Consider the following 20,179-nt stretch of genomic DNA (forward strand, 5'->3'; position numbering starts at 1 on the left):
GATTTTCTTTTTTCTGACAACATGTATATATTCCAGAAAACAAAACAAAACAAAGGACTAAGGCTATTGTTTGACTTGCAAGTCAAGACAAGACTTGACCCGAAGTGTTTGGCTGTCTTTTACTCTGTAATTCTATGTGCATTTATTAAACATGCTGATCAGTACAGGGAAAGAGTAAACTGCAGAGGAACATTGCTATTCTTGTAAAAGAGATGGGAGAGGATGCATTAATTGAATTAATGATAATAATGTAGGTAAGACATATTGTGCAGTGTGCCTCAGCACTTTCAAGGAGAATTCAACATCATAACTTTGGCTTTAGGGTCTTCATAAAGTCAATAAGATGGACCTGGTATAATGCCCTGTCAGATTTACATTATAAACCAGCTTGCAGTTTTATATAGCAAGCACTTTATGAGATTAGCACTTTTTTTTTTCTTCATGAGCTGCTTCTGGAACAAAGCACAAGCTGCATTTAGCAGTATTATTTATGGGCTTTTCTTTGTTCAAATGTATATTTCCAGCTTAGATTTAGAATAGAACAGGTTGATGCTTTGGACCCTGAAAAAATCCAGTTGATGAATTTGTGCTGTCCATGACCTGCCAATAGGGCTTTGGCATTTCGTAATAACATTATCAATTAATGATAAGTGTGACTCGTAATCTGTGCTCATTTCTTCCCCCTGTTTAGGCACATTCTAATTATCCATGAAATAAGGGACAGGTGTTGCTGTATGTAATAAAAATAAAAGGCAGCTATGGATTTCTATTAGCACATGAAAGTTATAATAAATTCAGTATTTTTATTGATGATATTTCTAGTCCAATCTTTCCCGTTTGAGGAGGTTTTCAGAGCCTCGGGGAAAAGAACCTTAACTGAAGAGAAAAGAAGAGTCAAAGCAGTGTTCTCAAAGCCAAAGTTATAATGAAGTCCGCACAGACGTGCAGCTATCTTCTCTAGCTGCAAAAAACCCCCCAACTTATTCACAAGGGGTTGCCACAGTGGAGTAGCCTGTATGTATGAATTGGCAGGTTTTAGACCGGATGCCCTTCCTGCCGCAACCAAAAAGGGATTCGTCTCCTCCCAGGACTGAACCAGGGATCTTTTACTTGTTAAATGAAAGTGTAAGCTCAAATATAAAATTATACTGTATAAAAACAGTTGGTGGATATTGTATAGACTTTTATGACTCAATAGAAATCTTTTTTTAGTGGAAGTATACTGCATTGAAATTTTAAATCGGATATCGACTATTTTAATTGTTTCCACCAACCATTTCACAGTTGCTTCTTCCTCATAAATATCGGCTGTGTGGGTAAAATATGGCAATATGTCGTTCTGCATTCTAGACACAATTAGCAAGTTGCCATGCAGTCACCAATTAACCCAACAAGCACAATGTAGTTTTGTACTTTAACCCAACCAAGTAGCAAATAAAAAGAAAGACAGGAAAAAGAGGTCCAGGCTTTTGGGAGATTATGTAACTTTATATTAAATATTCCCTACTGTTTTTTGGTAATCTTTGATAATGCCAAGCTCAGACTGCACACACCACTGGCTCTGCCTGGCTAGCTGAAGCTGTTTTGCTTTGATTTCTCTAATGATTCTGCCTAAAATGTGATCTAACTCAGTCAAACAGTACTTTTTTATGTGTTTAAATACAAAAAAAATAAATAAATAATGAGAGGAAGAAGAAAAAAATAAACTGCTTAACTCCTGTATTAGCAACAGCCTTCATCAGACATTTCCTGTTGCTTCTTATGCAACTTGAACATAGGGTGAAGAGAAATTTCAGAGTATTCTTCCCTGCAAAAATGTTTTATTTCATCATCATATTTCTGGGATGTCTTGATTAAACAGCCCTTGTTAAGTCATGCTATAGCATCTCAGCTGGGTTGAAAATTTTTCCAACCATCCTGCCATTGATTTACTTGTGTGCTTTGGTTCATTGTCTTGTTGCATCACCCAGTTTTCTCCTAAGCTTCAGGTCCAGGCTTGCTGCTCTTATGTTCTCTATTCCCCCTGAAAGACATTTGAAAACCAAACCCACTACAACACAGTAAAGTATTCATAAAGCAGAGAACACACACACCCTTTTCCCTGTGCAAGCATTCTACAAATAGACAAATGATTGGATTTAAAGCACATTCTCTAAAGCATTAGCATATCTAAAGTTTAGAGAAAATAATTGCATTTGTGGATGCAAACAGGTTTTTGGGGTTTTTTTTGTTCTTTTTCAAAGCACAAGAAGTTTATTACGTTTATATCGGCAAAGTCAGAGCAGGCAAAAAAACAAAACAAAACAAAAAAAACCCAAAGTGAGGCCTGAGTGAAAGGATTAAGAGAAGAAGAGGGCCCAGAGCAAGAGCTGCTGCTGGTCTGATAACTTTGCTGAGGAAACTGATTCACATTGGCATTTGGCAGACATCAAACCATTACCACTCGCAGAGGACATAAGGAAAAATAAACCGACAGTTCACCCGACACCCGCCCCTTCAAAATATAGCTTGAAACCACAGCACACACTGGTTCAAATATTCTTTTGTTTTTAGAGCTGCAGCTCACATCAGCTACAGCCACTTAACTTGATTTATACATGGCTCACCAAGCTTATTTAGCCAGCTCCCCGAGTTAGTTTATATGGCATTGATGATCAGTAAATTAACCTGATAGAAAGGGTTTATTTTCAGTGCCAACCTGAATAAGCTACAGCACTTTGCCTCGAGTCCTTTTTTTCTGTTAGGTGCTAGAAATGAACGCCTAAAATCCTACACCAAAACATTTAATTGTCTGTGAGCACAGTTCATGTTTGCACTCAGTAATTACTGAATTACAAGTAATGACTCCTTGAAATTAAACAGTGATGGATCATTAAGATCCATTTGGGATTTTTTTTGTCTCTAGATTTAACATACCAGTAATGACTATGGCTCAATATTCAACCTATTACCTTTGTTCATTTTAATGGTTTTTAACAAGTAGTGGTAGAAAAATCAGCATAAGCTTTAAATTTGATTTAGTAATTTAGGACTGACAGCATGCATAGGAGTAAACATGAAACATAAGCCTAACAGTCTCAGGCGTGAAAACAATGATCTTAATTGTCTGTATTTGGAAAATGACCAAATAAATGCAGAATGTCAAGAAGAGAGGAGTCAAAGAATGTCAAAATACTGAAGAGGTATTTCATAGAGTATACTTATATCATACCCTGATCTAAATGAGTGATATTCAAGTGTTGAGTGACTATGTGCCATGTAGGGTTACAGTACTGAACGTCAATAATGTAAATTCAGGTGACCATTTGGTGTGTCATGAAGCTTTTACTGAAGCTAAAAATCATAAACTCAATTACACTTTAATCAATGAGGAAAAAAAAAAAAATTTATGGGTCGAGTGGCACCTCTACAGCACTTGACCTATTAAACATCCTTCATCTGATAGAAAAAGCTGGGCAAAACATAAGGAGATGGCCTGTGTAACAACTTGTGTGTTCTTGAGCAGGACTGCTAGCGGTTATACTGATAAATGAGAAAAGGAGTCGAATGATGTGATTTCTAGACCATTCGGCTACAGTCATGAGCCCCTTTAGAGACACCTGTTCAACTACTCGTTGATGCAAATATCTAATTAGCAAATCACACTGCAGCAACTCATGGTATACAGACATGCACAAGACAATCAAGACAAGTTCAAATCGAGCATCAGAATAGAGGAAGAAACATTGTCTGCATGACTTTGAAAGAGGGATGGTTGTTTGCGCCAGACAGGCTGGTCTGGGTATTTCAGAAACTGCTGATCTACTGGGTTTTTCCCCATGCAACCATCTCTTGGGTTTACAGAGAATGGTTAGAGAGAGAAAATGTCCAGTGAGCGGCGGTTCTCAGACAGAAAATGTCTTGTTGATGCCAGAGAATGGCCAGGCTACACATGGGCTAGGCTCCAGTCGTCCAATGACCCTGAACTGGATAAGGACAAGATAGCTAGTTGGGTGGATAGAAAAAAATAAGCTCCAAGATTGTGACACTTTGTCAGAAAATCTTATGGTGAAAATTAAGGGGAAAAAAAAAAGACCCATGGAAAATGAAATTGAATATTTCACCACTGAGACCTCTAAATACTTGTTTAAAGAAAAAAACCATCAGCAGTTATGATGTGCATTTTGATGTCAAAAATGTTAAATGCCACAAGTGAGATATTGCCTCAGGAGCAGTTGACTGTACCGGCTGGCTGTGATGAATCAACAATCAATACGATAACCTGTGTGAAGCTTAATCTGAAGATAATCTATCCCAATTTTAGCAAAGATTGAAAAGAATTTGACCAATGACTTTGACCCTTTGCTTAGACACTATAGCACTTGGATCTAGAGGTGTTAAGAGACTTCAGAAAAGAATGGGTACCTACACAGCTATGCTGCTTGGCCACCAATAAACTTTTTGAGGGAATTCAAACTGAACCAGTGAGCAAAAACAATCAATTATCTGAGCTTGTTTGATTGAAAGCTTAAAGGTTTCAAGGGTTTGTGCCTTCAGCCATTTAGAGCCAGTACCCCTCAAAAGCCGGTCTTTGTATAAAAGTGGTTCCTCAACAGTTATTGCAAACTTTTTTGTAATGTAATGTCATTTTAGGCCAAGATTCAAGAGAAACACACACAAAAAAGGCTTCAAACAGCACAGTAGCACCAAGATCCAATAAGCCCTCATCTTCACCCTTCAATTACATCCTTGAAAATGGAGCTGATGACACTCCAGTACTTTTGCTATTTAAGGCCTTTTAATACACTTTATAGACACTTAAAAGGTAAATTATTAAATACTAAAACAAATACTCGCTTTGGGACAGAGGTCTTCTTCAGAAGAGATGCCATGATTTGATAACAGAACGTAAAATGTTTGCAATCCAATTATTTTTTTTAAAAATACCTTGCCTTTGCATTTTATTAAACCTAAATGGCCTTTCCTCCCAATTAGAGTACAAGATCATCCTGGTCACTTACAATACCAGTAGTTCTCTGCTCCTGATCTCTCGGGGACAAGTTCATACTTCATCCTAATCCCTCTTCACCATCAAAAATAAACCTGTATGTGTTTAACTTTGTATTTGTGAGTCAGGTGTCAGCCCCACTTCAGAGTGGTTTAATGTGCCACAGCAACCCCCTGAGCTCTAATATCATCTGAGTCTTTCTTCATATTCTATTCTTAATGCGTCTGTTGCTGCTGAACTTTTCAGGCTGACAGGCGATAAATATTAATAGGAATGCATAATGGAATGAATATTGGGAATTATAATATACATAATATTAGGATGAGCAGTCTGAGTCTATCAAAATGATATTGTCAGATTTCAGTCCAACTTTCACATTGCTTTATACTTTTGAGTTTTTAAATGCGAATGACTTTTTTTTTTTTTTTTATAGATAAAAATCACTGAACAGCAGCTGCATAGAAAGAAAGAAGTAAAAATCAGAGAACTCATTTCCGTTGAGACATTGCGTCTCTGACATTGTGAGCTTCAGAATGTCATTTTCTGTGTTACAGGCTGGTGTTCGGTTTCTTTTGCAAATGAGCTTACCAGAGATCCTCATTAATCAGTTTGGGGGGGGGGGGGGTGTCTTGGCAGCGTTGGTGCAACACAAAAGAATATTTTTGTTTATGTTTTCTGTACATTTCTTGTTTTCACCAATTTTAAATAAGCCTGCGGCACATTTGACAGTGTTCTGTTTTGAATGAGTGTAGCGGTGGAAACAATGGGATAGTGGCAGCAGAGGGAGCTTGTTAAAAGAACAACAGCTCTGGCTTTCATGAGAAATGAGTATGCCGACGACTGAAGTCATGCTGTGCGAGGATCCGCAGACGCCGTGAGATGCCTGCACACAAATGCACATGCCTGTTCCTGGAATGGTGGTGTGAGAGCGAAACAACGTCCACGGGTACAGAAAGAGTTCTTTCATCCAACATGTGGTCACTTTTGGTAAACAGTGTTTGAGAAAAATGAGCAGCCATTTCTGTCTATGCTGTATTTTTTATAGGTTAAAGATGTGCTTTATTTACATATACAGAACGTCAGGTGTCTCCCTGGGCTTGCATTGAAAAATTAACATGAGAAAGATCGTGTTTTAGAAAGGAAAACTGGATTTTATTTAACTATAGCCGAAAACTTAAGAAACAGAAAACCTACACTTATTTTACACAATTACACATTTTATTGGCTTTTTTTTTTTCCTTTTCTAAATCGATTGAAGCAGTCAGTGAAATGCAGCGTGATGTTCATGCCTGGCATACACCGAGACCTTGATTTCAGTCCAGTCAGACTTGAATAGAGAAACATTTGAACCTAAGGACATTGATTTGACAGCTGCTCACTCATGAGTTGTCCCACAGTGCTTCACAGTGTTCCTTCAGATTCTTCCAGATCGCAGGCATTCAATCTCCTTCAACCCTGAATCTACCCTTACCATCAAATTTCATCAAATTTGAAGCAGGCTGGCATGAAAGGCAAATGATTACAATCTGCTCTCCTGATTGAACTCCACTAACCTTTCTGCCACAAATGTCTCTTTGAAAAGCACCATCAAATATCAAACTATTCCTTTTTCTTCCATCGGAAGGGCTGAGGGGTCCAGTCCACATTGCTTCATCTGGACTGCAACGTCAAACAGGTAGTCGTAGCATTCGCACCTGGAAAACACAGGAAAGATGCAACAGAAATTATTAAAACTAATATGCTTTTGCAAGATTATGACACAAAATAAATAAATAAAGCCATAAGCAGAGATGGTCTGACCTTTGCACTTTAGTAGAGGGGATTTGTGCAGTCAGGTAAAAGTCTTAAGTCCTGGAGTCTAAGTGGGTGTTGTACAAATTAGTTGCTTATCACGTCATGTAACCACTAGGTGGCGTTTTAGAGCACCCGCTATTTATATTTTACTGTATATCAAATGTAGAACAAACAATGAACATTTGTATCTCTGATAATGTTTATCACATAATGCCAAATTCCTGTTGAGAACAGGTGAAACTATATCAGTGAATATTGACATTGACAAAATTTGCCATGCTGCCACAGACATGCCCTGCAACAAAACCTCGAAATTTTTACAAGTTAGCATAACAAAAGCTTTTAGCTTAAACTAACCAAAGAACAAGTATATAAGATTCAATCAAAATGGGGTGTTATTGTGTTTATTCTGTCACACAGGCCTAGAGAATGGTCAGCAACCATTTAGCAACCAGTCAGGAGGGAAAAGTGTTCATCACCCAGCTGGTTGCATACTGGTTGTTGGGAACAGTGATCAAAGGGGAGGTTTGGACACTAGCATGTGGCTATGGTCACCACTAGATTGGTTGGAATATGCCAACTTGTCGGCAAACAAACAGCTTGCCAAGCAGTATTGAAACTGTTGAAAAATGTGATGAACTGGAAACCGAGAACGTTCACCTTGAAAGTGAAAGTCCATCATGCTCCATCAATTTGGAAAACATTCCCTTGTACTCAGAAAAAAGTCAGTGTCTTGCATGCAAACTATAGCCGACTGCAGGAACTTCTAAAATAATCAGAAACCAATCTTTGAGACAGATTTCACCTGATGAAAGCCAGCAACCACTTGGGAGTACACATTTTTCGTTAGCAACCAGAGGTTGGCAGAGGGTTGCCTTTGTGACTGTGGTCTGAAAATGGCAAAAACCTGTTAAATTCAAAGTAGTGAACTTCCTGTTATATTGAGGCAGTGGTTTCAAAAATATTTCCTTTTTCAAAGCCATTCTTCATGATGCCGGGGCATGGCGTTAAATGAAAATGCAAATTTTTCATCATAAAGCATCATCTAGATCTGAAGGCTCTTCTGAGTAAGCTGGTAACTGTGCAGGGGCGGGTCTAGCAAAGTGTTGGCAGGGGTCCATGTAGGGCATTAAAAGGGAAAGGGGGGCACAAGGAAATACTTTCTTATTCTCATTTAAAATGTCTCACTTTTAAAAAAATAATTATCTGAGTCTTACAACAAACGATTGATAGATTGATACATTTATACCATCAGAACAGTGTACATCACAGTCACAACAGTGTTTGTTTTCATTCAAAGGCTTTATGATTTTTCCTATAATGGCAGGCCGGTCTCTAGTCAAAATGCCCGGGACGATTTTTTTTGTCCCAGTCCAGCTCTGTATGCAGCTCATCTGCAGTCTGGTGTTACCTACATCTTCCTATTCAGAAGGCAGAATTTCCGAGTTCTGAGTACAATCGAAAGCACCACGACTGCAGTTTTTTGTGTTGCATGTAAAAAGCGAGGATAGAATGGCTAGGATAAAATCAGGCGTGGGATTTCTCTCGTGGAAATGTGCACATTATTTTTTCCTTTCTATTGGTAGGTGGCACAGTGCACTTGTGGCAAGTAAGCAAGCTAGAAGACTGGCAATCTTGCTGGGTATCCAGTTACGGAAGCAACACATTAACAAGAGAATTCTGAGTTAAACCAAAGTTACTTTCCCTAGTAACTAGTTACTCTGAAAGTAACGAGTAACTTGAAGTAACTGAGTTACTTTTGATAGAAGTAACTAGTAATGTAACTAAGTTACTAATTTAAAGTAACTTACCCAACACTGCTCATTAGTGATATGTAGATATGTTCGGGCTATCTTTTCATTAACCACAAGAGGTTTTGGACTGATTGGACAACGTATGTATGACTTACAACAACTTAAAATTTCATGGTGAAAGACAACCCTAATGGAAACTCCAAATCTTAACAATTCACCTTCTACGGAAAGTTTGACAAACTATACTAGAAATGTCAAAAACTTCATCAAAAGTCTTGTTTTGCATATCTTATCATGTTTATAGCAACAAGTGGAATAGTGCAGTGAAATAAATGCTCACATAGTCTTCGCTTTTTCCCACGACTCGCCCCACACATAGACACCATGCCTGCGGACAAGAACTGCACATGAATCTGGGTATTCTTCCATTGCCCGAGCCATCCGGTCTTTCAAGTCCTTCTCCTCTGGTGTATTTTCAATAATCGGCACAACCAGGAAGTCATCATACCTGTGTAAACATGACAAATGACACAAAGGCTGATAACTGCTAAAGTTGTTCCTTTTCACCCTTTTCCCACCAGAGTACAGTCAGATACATGCTCTATATGCTTGTTCTCGGAGGCTGACGCTGCCATCAGCTTGCCAGAATCTTTGATTGGGTGGCAATCAAAAGGAGGCAACACAGTGAGGGTAAATCAAGCTTTGAACTTAAAATAGTTGAGCATGAACCCTGTGAGGAGTTGCTGTTTCTCTTATTTGCATTTTATAACCAGGTTTTAGACTGCTGATTAAACAAAACAACCTCAGACCTGTGCAGCATGTTAAAAGCTAAACAGTTCATCATTTAATATAATCTGCTGCCACCCTATTTCAACAGGGTTTAACCATGGTGCCAAAATTTCCTTCATTCATTCAGCTGTGTGGTTAGATAGCTATCAGTACATAACAATGAACACTGCATAAAAGGTTTCCTGACCAACATCAGGGTTATTGGGAAAGAGATGGCAATAAACATGGGCAAGATGATGATGTATAAATAGCCAACATATTAAAAAACAAAACAAAACAAAAAAAAAAAAAAACCCCTCTTCAGCACATACTGCGGTTATGCTTTTCTTAACCCCGACCAAAACAATAAACCAAACATGTTTCCACGGAAAGCTCGCTGAACTACTAGGCAAATGCTGGAAATTTCTACTGCCAGATTGAAAGTACACGAGCTTGTGCCAAAACCCTGCCTCGACTTAATCATTCTCGTTGGACAGGTTTCCACTTCATTTACCGTAATTGTTCTCAGCTCATGAGTTTGTTTGGGATACATTGGATAACATAAAAATAAATAGTCTATACCAGGGGTCGGCAACCTGCGACTCTTTAGTCCTTCTATTGCGGCTCCGCGTGGTTTGGGAAAATAAATTACAAGTACTTAGCTGAAGTGTATTTTTTGTGTTAGTTCTTTTTAAACTTGTAGTTCTAAATTGGAAGATTATTGTGATTTTGAAATATAAAAATAAAATTATATTTTATTATTTTTCGTCGCTCAAAATAAGTGTCACACTCGCGGAAGCCGGTATACACGCTGAAACGCCATGCATTTACAGAGACTTTCAACCCCAGGCTGGCCAATTATGCACTGCAGACCACGCCCCGCCACACACATTTACCAGGTAAAATAAATATAAGTAAATAATATTTATGCAGAATTTTACAAATATTTATTTTTCATTTTTTAGTAAATGGCCTGTATTTGTATAGCGCTTTACTAGTCCCTAAAGACCCCAAAGCGCTTTACACATTCAGTCATCCACCCATTCACACACTGGTGATGCAAACTACACTGTAGCCACAGCGCACTGACAGAGGCGAGGCTGCCGGACACTGGCGCCACCGGGCCCTCTGACCACCACCAGTAAGCAACGGGTGAAGTGTCTTGCCCAAGTGTCTTGCCCAACGACCGAGACTGTCGGAGCCGGGGCTCCAACCGGCAACCTTCTGATTACAAGACGAACTGCCAACTCTTGAGCCACGATCGCCCCGTTGCATAGTAGCATAGTGCTTTATTCCGATATAAGGGTGGCGGCTCACAGCAGTTTTTGTTTGCTGGATCATTTTAGTTCAGCTCGGTGTCTTTCCTTTTTGTTATATTTCTTTAAGAGTTCAAAATGTGTTCGTTACATAAATAAAATGTAATTTTCTCTGTAGCACTTCATGGATTTCATAAGCAACACACTTTAGTTGTTCACAAAAAGCATAAAGGTAAAAAACAATACATACAGTGTTATCTTCATTTTAGATGTCAAAAAGTATTTGCAGCTCCCAGTGTTTTCCTTTGCATAGAAACCGGGTCCAAATGGCTCTTTGGGTGTTCAAGGTTGCTGACCCCTGGTCTATACGTAGCCTCAAGTTTAACATATCTAGTGTCAACCACTTCATTCAAGTTTGTGTTTCTACTCCTTTTCCGTGACCATATTTGCATAACAACTTTGTTACACCATGAGAAAATAAATAAATAAATAAATGCTTAGAAGCTCGTTGGACTTCACTAATCCTTGCTGCTTGATTACATACCGATAGTTTGTGCCTGAGGTGCCCTTACGAATCCCCTTGATCATCTCCTGGTGTGTTATCCTGAACTCTTTGCCAGGATAGAGCAGCGTTGCCATGACAGCAGCCTTCGAGTGGGTGTGTATAACTGCCTGTGCCCCTGTATTTTAGCAAAGGAAGAGGAGATTTTGATGTGTGAGTGTTGTCTATTGGTACAGTCTTTCGCAAACGATAATTTAAAATAAAATAAAAAGTTGTACCCTTCCCCTAACAATGACCTCAAGTTAAACTATGCTTAAGTTACAACTTAAACTGTAATAGTTTTATGTTGTGGATCTCTTTTAAAGTTATTATAGGGTAGGCTATTTCATTAAAGGTTGGCTTCTTATTACAATTCCTTTATTAAATACTGCTTTCATGAGTCTGAGCTTGTCTGCTTGCTAATAAAATCTGTTCCATATGGAAGACATTTATTTTGTAGACAATCTTGTGCTCGTCAATTCACATTTAATCTCTAAAAGAGAAACCTTTCTGGGTATAAAAACAAACAAACAAAAGGAAACTTGACTTAAAATAAATAAAAACAGAACAAACTTCTTGAGAGTTTATGGTTTTCTACAATTGAATTTTGTTTCCATGACAAAACGGTGTACCCACTTAAGTGAACATAATCACAGCATTTAGTACATGAATCAGGAGCATGCACCACTCCCACATTTCATTTAGCTTTTTAAATTAGAAAACATCTGTAATTAAAGAAGTCTTTTCTTTTTTCTGTGTGCTGTACTAAATCATCACTCAGACTAAAAGAACTGCTTCATTTAAAAGATCACTTACAGATCTTTTTCTTTTTTTAATTGGTGTATGCAAATAGTGGCTAACGTGGGTGGTAAGCATTGTGCAAAGAGCGACTAACCTCTCATAGTATAGGCGTTCATAAAAAGTGGTGTGCACTGGCTCTTCTTCAATGTCTTCCAGGCAGGAGGACAGCTGATGTCCCTCTCCTCCATGTCACAAACAAACATATCTTCTGGCTGAAGAACAGAGTTTCAAAACTGTTGATCACTCACATCAATCTGCTCTCTATTGGGCAGAACAAAGTTTCACACCACTTACAGTCTCCTCACCTGGATTCTCTCTTTCTGAACACCTGATGGTGCAATGTAGATCTGGTCTCTGTAAGTTTTACAGCAAATACAGTTAATATCATGAGGATAACGTAGTACATCCTTCTGATGTGAACCTAGAAGTTATTTCTTCATAACTCCATGAGAAACTAAGGGTTTCCACGTCAGAAAAAAAAAAAACTAGTAACTTAAATTTAGAAGGTATTGCATGGCGGCTCAAAATTTGACGTTACTTTTCCATGTTCATAATTCCATCAATTTTGGCACAATCTCCAACACCACTGGCTCAAATGCAGCCCTGAACCAAGACACAGCCTCCACTGTGTTTTACAGATGGCAGAAGACAATGCTGTAGCTGTCCCCATGCATTTTTAGTCCACTTCCTGTATACCACAGCCTTTTTTTCTCCACCCTTTCCCTTTCTTAAGAACCATTTCTGACGAGTCTTCTGCAAACACTAGATGGACCAACTGAGGGCTAGAGGCATCTCCAAGTTCCTGCATCAAGTCTTTGCTTTTCCTATTTCCTAAGGACATGACTCAAAAAAAATGTTTATCTGCTGAATATCATCTGCTTGCATTTTTAAGCCAGCTGCTTCTTTTGTCCTTTACTTGTCCAGTTTACTCAAATTTTTTAAATGACACTGCGCACCATGTGGACATACGTTTTCACTTAATAGCTTTTTTAAGAAATCACGTCACTGGTGCAAAATCACTTTATATTGTACCATCTTTTGTAGATTCACCTAAAGAAATTGGAACAAATGATTTCCAAGACGTACAAGAAAGTCTGTCTCTTGGAATCAAACTATATCCAAGGACAAAAAATATGAAAAGGGGTGGTTCAAGACTTTTGCAATCCAATTTCACTTTTTTCTTTTTCCACCAGTTAAACACAAAGTTGGCTCAGAGTTTGGCCGTTCAGCTGGAGCACTTTATTGCTCTGCCTTTCCATTTACTTGGAACCGTCTTTGAACTGCAGTGTAAATATCACAACTGTTATGTGTGTAAATATCATGTGACATTTCCCTAATACAGCATTCTCTTTGTTAGAAAACCTGGTATTCTATAGCCTTGTTCACAAGACCTGATGGAACAAAGCCTGGAGTGAAATGCAAACAAATGCAAGTGGCAGTGTTAAATAGAGAAACTCAGCTGATTCCCTCAAAATCTCTGAAACAACCTTTCTTTTTGCTTAAATGTTTTGTGCCTTGACATTTCCCAATAGAGTCTAGTAGATGGAACCATTGTTCCCGTCTTTATCTAGCAACAAACATTTCCAGATAGAGGAGTAGCTTATTGATTTTGAGTGCAAGTTTCGGTGAGGCTGCCTCAGGCTGTGAGTCATTTCTGAGTCAAACCAAAGCAGCTGTGAAGAGGAGGGTGGGGGGCAGGAGAAAAAGGCAGAAGAGCTTAAAATTCAGCCCTGCGCTTACAGCAAACAAAAAAACCCCGAACAACAACACACTTTTGTGTAAAACAACACTACTGCATAATGTATTCTGGCTGCCTGATCGATTCAACATTAGGTCCAATACATATGATTTGTGTTGTTTGGTGATATTTTCTTTTTATCATCACAAAATGCACTGAGGTGATAAATGTCATGGCCGTAAATTACCACGGCATACTCCATCCTATTTACTCCATCCTCCATCCTATTTTTTTTGGCGGGCGGGCGGGCGGGTATGATGTTAAAAAAAAAAAAAAAAGTCAAACTGAAAGATAGTTATTCTGTCAAACTGCAGGCTTTTTGAGGAATGATCCAAAGTGGAGCTTACAACTGCTCATTTTCTATTTGAATCTAAAGGTATAATCATTCAACAAGATGGAAAACTCTCCCTCAAATCATTTTAGAGTTGCCAGTGTGCATGAAGCTGTGGTTGAATGGTTATCTGGCTTCACTGGAAATGTCTGCCATTCCACTCTTCAAAGAGATTTGCTAATGGGAGGTGCTTTCTTTGTAGCTGCCTTCCAAGACAACATAGTTCAAAGATGCTTGTAATAACCTGTCAAAGCCTTCGGTTTGAATTCTGTTTCATTACAGCAAAACTACGGCCTTCTGCTTTTAACCTAGATTCACACACACTGTCAAAACTAATATAACAAACTCCCTATTAGCCTCACCGAATCCTGAATCACTGCCATGCACACACATCCACCAACAAAAAATATTTTTTGGCATCTTCGGCGTTTCCAAAGACATTCGTATTAACGGTGTGCCAATCAGTAATTTTAACAGGAAATATCCTTCACAGATGAGCAACAGAGGATAAGCCTCAACATTTCCAATATTTCACAATGCTCTGCATTGTAAGTTGAAAAAAAATTAAAAATTTACATACGAACCCTTGTTTCAGACTTATCCCTCCACCCGTCCCAGTCACCCATCCCAGCTGGTAGAAGAGCCGACATAACTCAGGAATGAGGACACGTGGATGGTCCTTGTCCTGTAACAGACGCAAAAGTGTAACTTGAGTAACAACAGTTGAACACGTTGCGTCAGCCAGTGTCAAGAAAAGTAAAAACTCATGCACTGCATTTTAAACTTTGAACGCTACAACATTTACACGGCGAACTTCAGTGTCTGCTGATACTTAAAATTGAACGGTATTTGCACATAAAGATAAAATTAACTAGATATTCACAGATAGGGTGGTTAAGAGCCAGATACTTTTTTCCCCACCTCAATATGAAGCTTTGTTTCCCCGGCACAAAAGAATAAATAAATACCAATTAAATTACAACTACCAGTAGCCTATTTGCTTTTAATGTTATACCAAGATACAATCACTTTTTATTGTAGCAAATCAAGGTTTAGTAATGTGGCAACTACATTAACAGTGGAATTTATGTCTGTAAGCAGTACTTCAAATTGCCATAGCAACAGTTCATAGGAAATTATTTGCATATAAAGACCAAAAATGAAAGTCCTCTTTTTTGACAGCTTTACAACCATATCAATCATGGCAGTTCATACATTAACCTTATTAGAAAAATGACATAAAAATCAGGCTTACAGCATTTTATATATCCATAATGTACATTATATAGATTTAGTTTACGAAGACAAACGTTTTCACCGATTCTTTTAACTACAGCACCCTTCGAACCCTCAGCTGGGCCAATAGATTTTAAACGCGCACATCATTAAGCCGTCTACCTCACTAACATCACGCATGAAGCTCAGCTGTAAAGTTACAACCAACAAACTACTCTCTGCATTGTCACTGGAATTCAGTGAGTGATGCAGAAATATAAATGTGACTGAAACTTGATTCTAAATCTGCTGCCAAGTCTCTTGTACTCTGGAATTGTAGCTACTAAAACACACAGTGCAACACCTAGAAAACCGACACAATCAACTCCTTTTATTAGCCCGTGGGTGAGTCATTTTTCAAACTAATTCAGTTAATACATCCTAAGCTCCAAGGTGTGACTGTTGTATTAGCAAGGATAACACAAAGTGCATCAAAATAATTAACTTCAATTAAAATGTTTATTATTTTATTTTATAATTTTTAGCAGCATTAACTTCCTGTCTTTTGCATTTTACTGTAACAGTTTTCAAATTCTCACAAGTTTTTAATCACCATCTCGCTTAAGAAAGGCATTTAGAAGACTTCAGTTTATACAAATACCTTAACATAAATAAATAAAAATCTCTCATGTCACGCACTACACTTGCCTGCTTTTCAGTGGTCTCTTGACCTGCATCTTGAAAGTCATCGCCGGTGCCGCAAAAAGACGACATCTCCTGTCAAAACAGTTAACGGCATTTAAAAGATGTGTCATAATGTCAACAGAAACTGGGCAACGTAATCGGTAACACTTTATTTGGTGGAAGGAGGAAGAGCGAAGTGATTTAAGGTCAAAAGGGAAAAGGATCAAGGAGGAAGAAGAAAGAATTACAGTTGGACTAATTTCCCTTATTCTTTATTCTCCCACATGTCAGTTTCCAAGAACTGACATGTGGTTTCCTTTGATCAATCTTAGATGCTGAGTAACATGTAAAAGGTTATGCTCCAGCTTGAAATCCCTTGAAAACACATTGTTAAATGTATTTTCCTATTATGCAAGCATTTAGGCTCTTTTCTTTCATTAAGACATAAATTTTCCATGCCTCACTAGATTCAGAACCAAATACAATGATTTATATTGCATTTCAGCACAGGCGAGTGAGAGCAGCATGGCACTGGCATTAATAAATAGAAAGCACTATCATTAGTTTCACGATGAAGTGCAAAGGAGTTTCTTTTATTTGGAGACACATCGTCAATGAGGAAATGAAAAGCAATCAGCAAAGCAGACCATGACAGACAGTCTTTCATATTTACAGCTTCCCATGGTCACACCGTCTGCACGGGCATTAAGCACTGCGTGAACGGTTTGTTTTATTTGTGACTGCCTTTACTTTTAATGGATGATTTTTATTTTTTTTTAAAGGAACTTCTTAGCAAATCTTTTGCTAAATATTAACACCCAACTAAAACAAATTAACACACTGGTTTAACATAGTTGCATAACCTAACTGTAACTGATGTCTGCAAGCTACAGCTATCCAGAAATGGCTGAAGTTGAATGTTGGATGAATTTCGCAGTGTGGATCACACTAATTACAGTTAACTGTTTCCTTTATTCTGCAGTACAGCACTAAAAGTCCATCTGTCCTGTATTTTTTTTTCCTTTTTTTTTAAATTTTTAATTAAAAATTTAAAAAAAATATTAAAAATTAAAATGGCCAAAAGTTGCTTTCTGTCTTTGCTTCCTACATTTTCACATGGAAAGGTAAATTTATGTCACAGACATTCAAGAAAGAGATAAATAATAAACCTTTATTTCAAGTAAATATATAAGGGATAGGGATTTGTTTGTTTTTTTCCTCCATAGGGGACTTTTACATAATGAGGTGCTTGTTTATTCAAACATTCTTCTATATCACATTATTGAAATACCACAAAAAACACACAGATTCCTATTAAAGACTGTAACAAACTCATTCCACACTGCACAACGAGGAGCTTTGTTTTATGGCTTATCTGAGATTCTAACTGCACTGAAAGAAAGACATAGCGGTAAATAACATAATATACATACATGTTTCTAGCATTTGCGATTCAACGTGCAGTAAAACTTTTGGCTTGCATAGCAGGTAGTTACGTACCGGTCTACTATTACAGAGGGGAAAAGCCTATTTTATGCCACATGCCAAACACTGGCAGTACAATTACTTAAAGGTTGTTGTAAATGTGCAATTCCAGTTTGAGAAATAAATAAATAAATACATATATTTATGGAAAATAAAACACAAAAGGATAAACCTTTAATATATTTTCTATCAGCCTTGTCATTCATTTCTGATATGCAGATTTTCACATCAAATATTAACTAATCCATTATATTCAAGACGTTTATCGTCATATACACCGCAAAACACAAGTGGTTACGCAGAACAATGAAATTCTTACTTTGCAGGTTCCCTTCACACAACTAAATAACAACTAACTAAAATGAAGAATAAACTTAACCCTGAGCATAGAGCATATATAACCACGGCGTACTTTTCAGTTCAGTTTCTAAAATCATACATACTGTCAATATAAATGCAGTTAAAGAACATACGTGGACTTTACATTTCACCTCAAGCATTACCCTGTGCACCACAACTACACAGGTGACTTTTCGGTTTGTGTTGCAGTTTCCAATGAAATACAGGCTGCTTGCTAACCTACATAATATATATTGTCAAGTCGAACATATACCATTTGCTACACTGTGATGAAAACAATAAAATCTGATTTATCCGAGTCAGTTTACACCGACAGGAATAATTAGACAGCGCTGCAGTGCAAAACATAGCTTTGATGTTAACTTTGACAAGTGACAGCACATATGAAAGTCTTCTTCTTCGAGGAAACATATGTTATCGCAATGCTCACAACTCAGCATTCAGTGTGAGAAGATGCTCGTTCATCTCAAACAAGGGAGGATTATGGGAGTTCATCAACTAAGTTCCTGAGGCTGAGCTCAGTCTGGTTGCACGAAAAGTTTGCAGTTGTACCATTTGTGCTAATAGCTATGGCTAACATGTAGCAGTGACGATAGCTTCGAAAAATGGTTCCCGAAGCGTGAAGTCTCGTCGTCAAACGTTAAAACAACGACTCGTTTACCTCGACTCTGTAAGATCAGTAAAATAAAAGTGTAAAATACACCCACTTACTGGACTTTTGGTGCTAAATCAGTCTGTGTGCGATATCAGCGTTCGGACGTCATCAATACGCGACGTGCACAAGCGCGCGTGCAAATACACAACACCGGATGTGATGGCTCATAAACTTTGGCATTTAAACATTTTCGCAGAGCCATCTGCGTTATACGAGCAGGGGGGAATAAAATAAAACAAAACAAAAAGTATTAACCCTTTATGGGGCACTAGTTGAAATGTATATGTAAATTGTCAATTCTAACTCTAGGCTTGTTTTTTTCTTCACTTGTGCGACTTTTTTCAAAACTGTTTATTTTTATGCTGTAAATCAGGCCCAGTGAAGTTACTATATATGGTTACTAACTAATTTAGGGCGCACTTCTTTTTTTCAAAATAGTGTGTATATAAAAACTATAGGAAGAAACAAATATTTGAAGGAATATGTCTTTATGGACACTTTTTTCTTGACTGACACGTTTGCTTTTCACATATCAAAATGCAGCCCTGTCTAGTTACAGACAAAATCTTCACAAATTGCAATAACGTCCAATAAGATATTGTGGCTAAGCATGTATACGTTTTTTCAAAGGTTTATGTTAATTTAAGTTTATTCCCTGAACTGAGTATGCCTGTATATATAAATATAAAGTAGGCAGCTGCAACAGAAAAATTACACACTTTTAAGTCAATTTAAGTGTAAAAATTACACTGCTGTAAGGTCAAAACAAAAAAAAATCACACATTTCACTATTTCTGGCTAGAGAATTTTCATAAATGAGTTAAATTTCTCAATGGATCACTGTACACTGATATACAAAGTTGTGACTATAACATTTAGTATGCATCCAATGCATTGTCAAGTATTGTCCTATATCTATCATAGGTTGTTTTGCTTACCAATGTAAGCTTTTTGTGGTAGTAGGAAGGGGTGAGAACCCCATTTGGAATGGGGCATTAAATTAAACCCATAAAAAGTAGAGTAACCATGCCAATGCACCGACATAACAGTTATTAGTCCACACCAGAATATCAAAGTGCAGTTTAATTCATTCAGCACATTTGTACCGGAATCTTTACTATACTATGCTGTGTATAATGTAGTATAATATATAATATGGATATATGGATAATATGGATAACAACTAAGCAAAGATGTGCAAGAATGAAACAATTTTTTTTAAATTACATATTGGTATAAAGACTATACTACATAACAAGGTATATCTGTAATAGTGTGCAGCCCTACAGAGCTGTGAAAATGCAGTGCAAGTCAGGACAGCATCCACAAACATTAGATGTTATGTTGAAAGAAATCTTCTGCCAAAACGTGGGGAACACTTGATTTATGTTGTTGGTCGTTGCTGTTGTTGTTTGGAGACTGTTGAGAGGTGGGGGTTCTCATGTGCAATCCTGCCATCTATACTGTTCTCCGATAAACCCACAGTATCATCAACCCAGGCGATTTTCAGAGAAAATGTATTCATAACAGCATGTTTTTTTCTTAGCGCAACGGAGAGGGAGTGAAAGAGACATGTACTGCTTTATGTAATAACTTTGTTATTGTTCATTACCAATAGCAGGGGTGTTGAACTCCAGGCCTCGAGTGCGGGTGTCCTGCAGGTTTTAGATATCACCCTGGGTCAACACACCTGAATCAAATGATCATCTAAAACCTGCAAGACACCAGCACTCGAGGCCTGGAATTGCCTACCCCTGCCTATAGCATCGTTGTCAGCTATATGGTTTGCCTGTTCAGACTATACAGCATC

At 37.8% G+C, this 20,179-nt stretch overlaps 1 protein-coding gene across 1 annotated transcript; it reads right to left on the reverse strand.

The window, feature by feature from the left end:
• Nucleotides 1-6,022: 6,022 nt before the first annotated feature.
• apip (APAF1 interacting protein) lies at nucleotides 6,023-18,555 on the reverse strand. The gene is made up of 8 exons (XM_004558076.2): nucleotides 18,426-18,555; nucleotides 15,894-15,962; nucleotides 14,555-14,655; nucleotides 12,207-12,255; nucleotides 11,996-12,113; nucleotides 11,104-11,239; nucleotides 8,876-9,043; nucleotides 6,023-6,681 (listed from the first exon to the last, which is right to left on the reverse strand). Exons 2-8 carry the CDS (start codon nucleotides 15,957-15,959, stop codon nucleotides 6,582-6,584), a joined length of 738 nt encoding a protein of 245 aa, XP_004558133.1. The 5' UTR covers nucleotides 15,960-15,962; nucleotides 18,426-18,555; the 3' UTR covers nucleotides 6,023-6,581.
• Nucleotides 18,556-20,179: the final 1,624 nt, after the last annotated feature.

The sequence above is a fragment of the Maylandia zebra genome, linkage group LG1, assembly GCF_041146795.1.
Source record: "Maylandia zebra isolate NMK-2024a linkage group LG1, Mzebra_GT3a, whole genome shotgun sequence".
Lineage (NCBI taxonomy): Eukaryota > Metazoa > Chordata > Actinopteri > Cichliformes > Cichlidae > Maylandia > Maylandia zebra.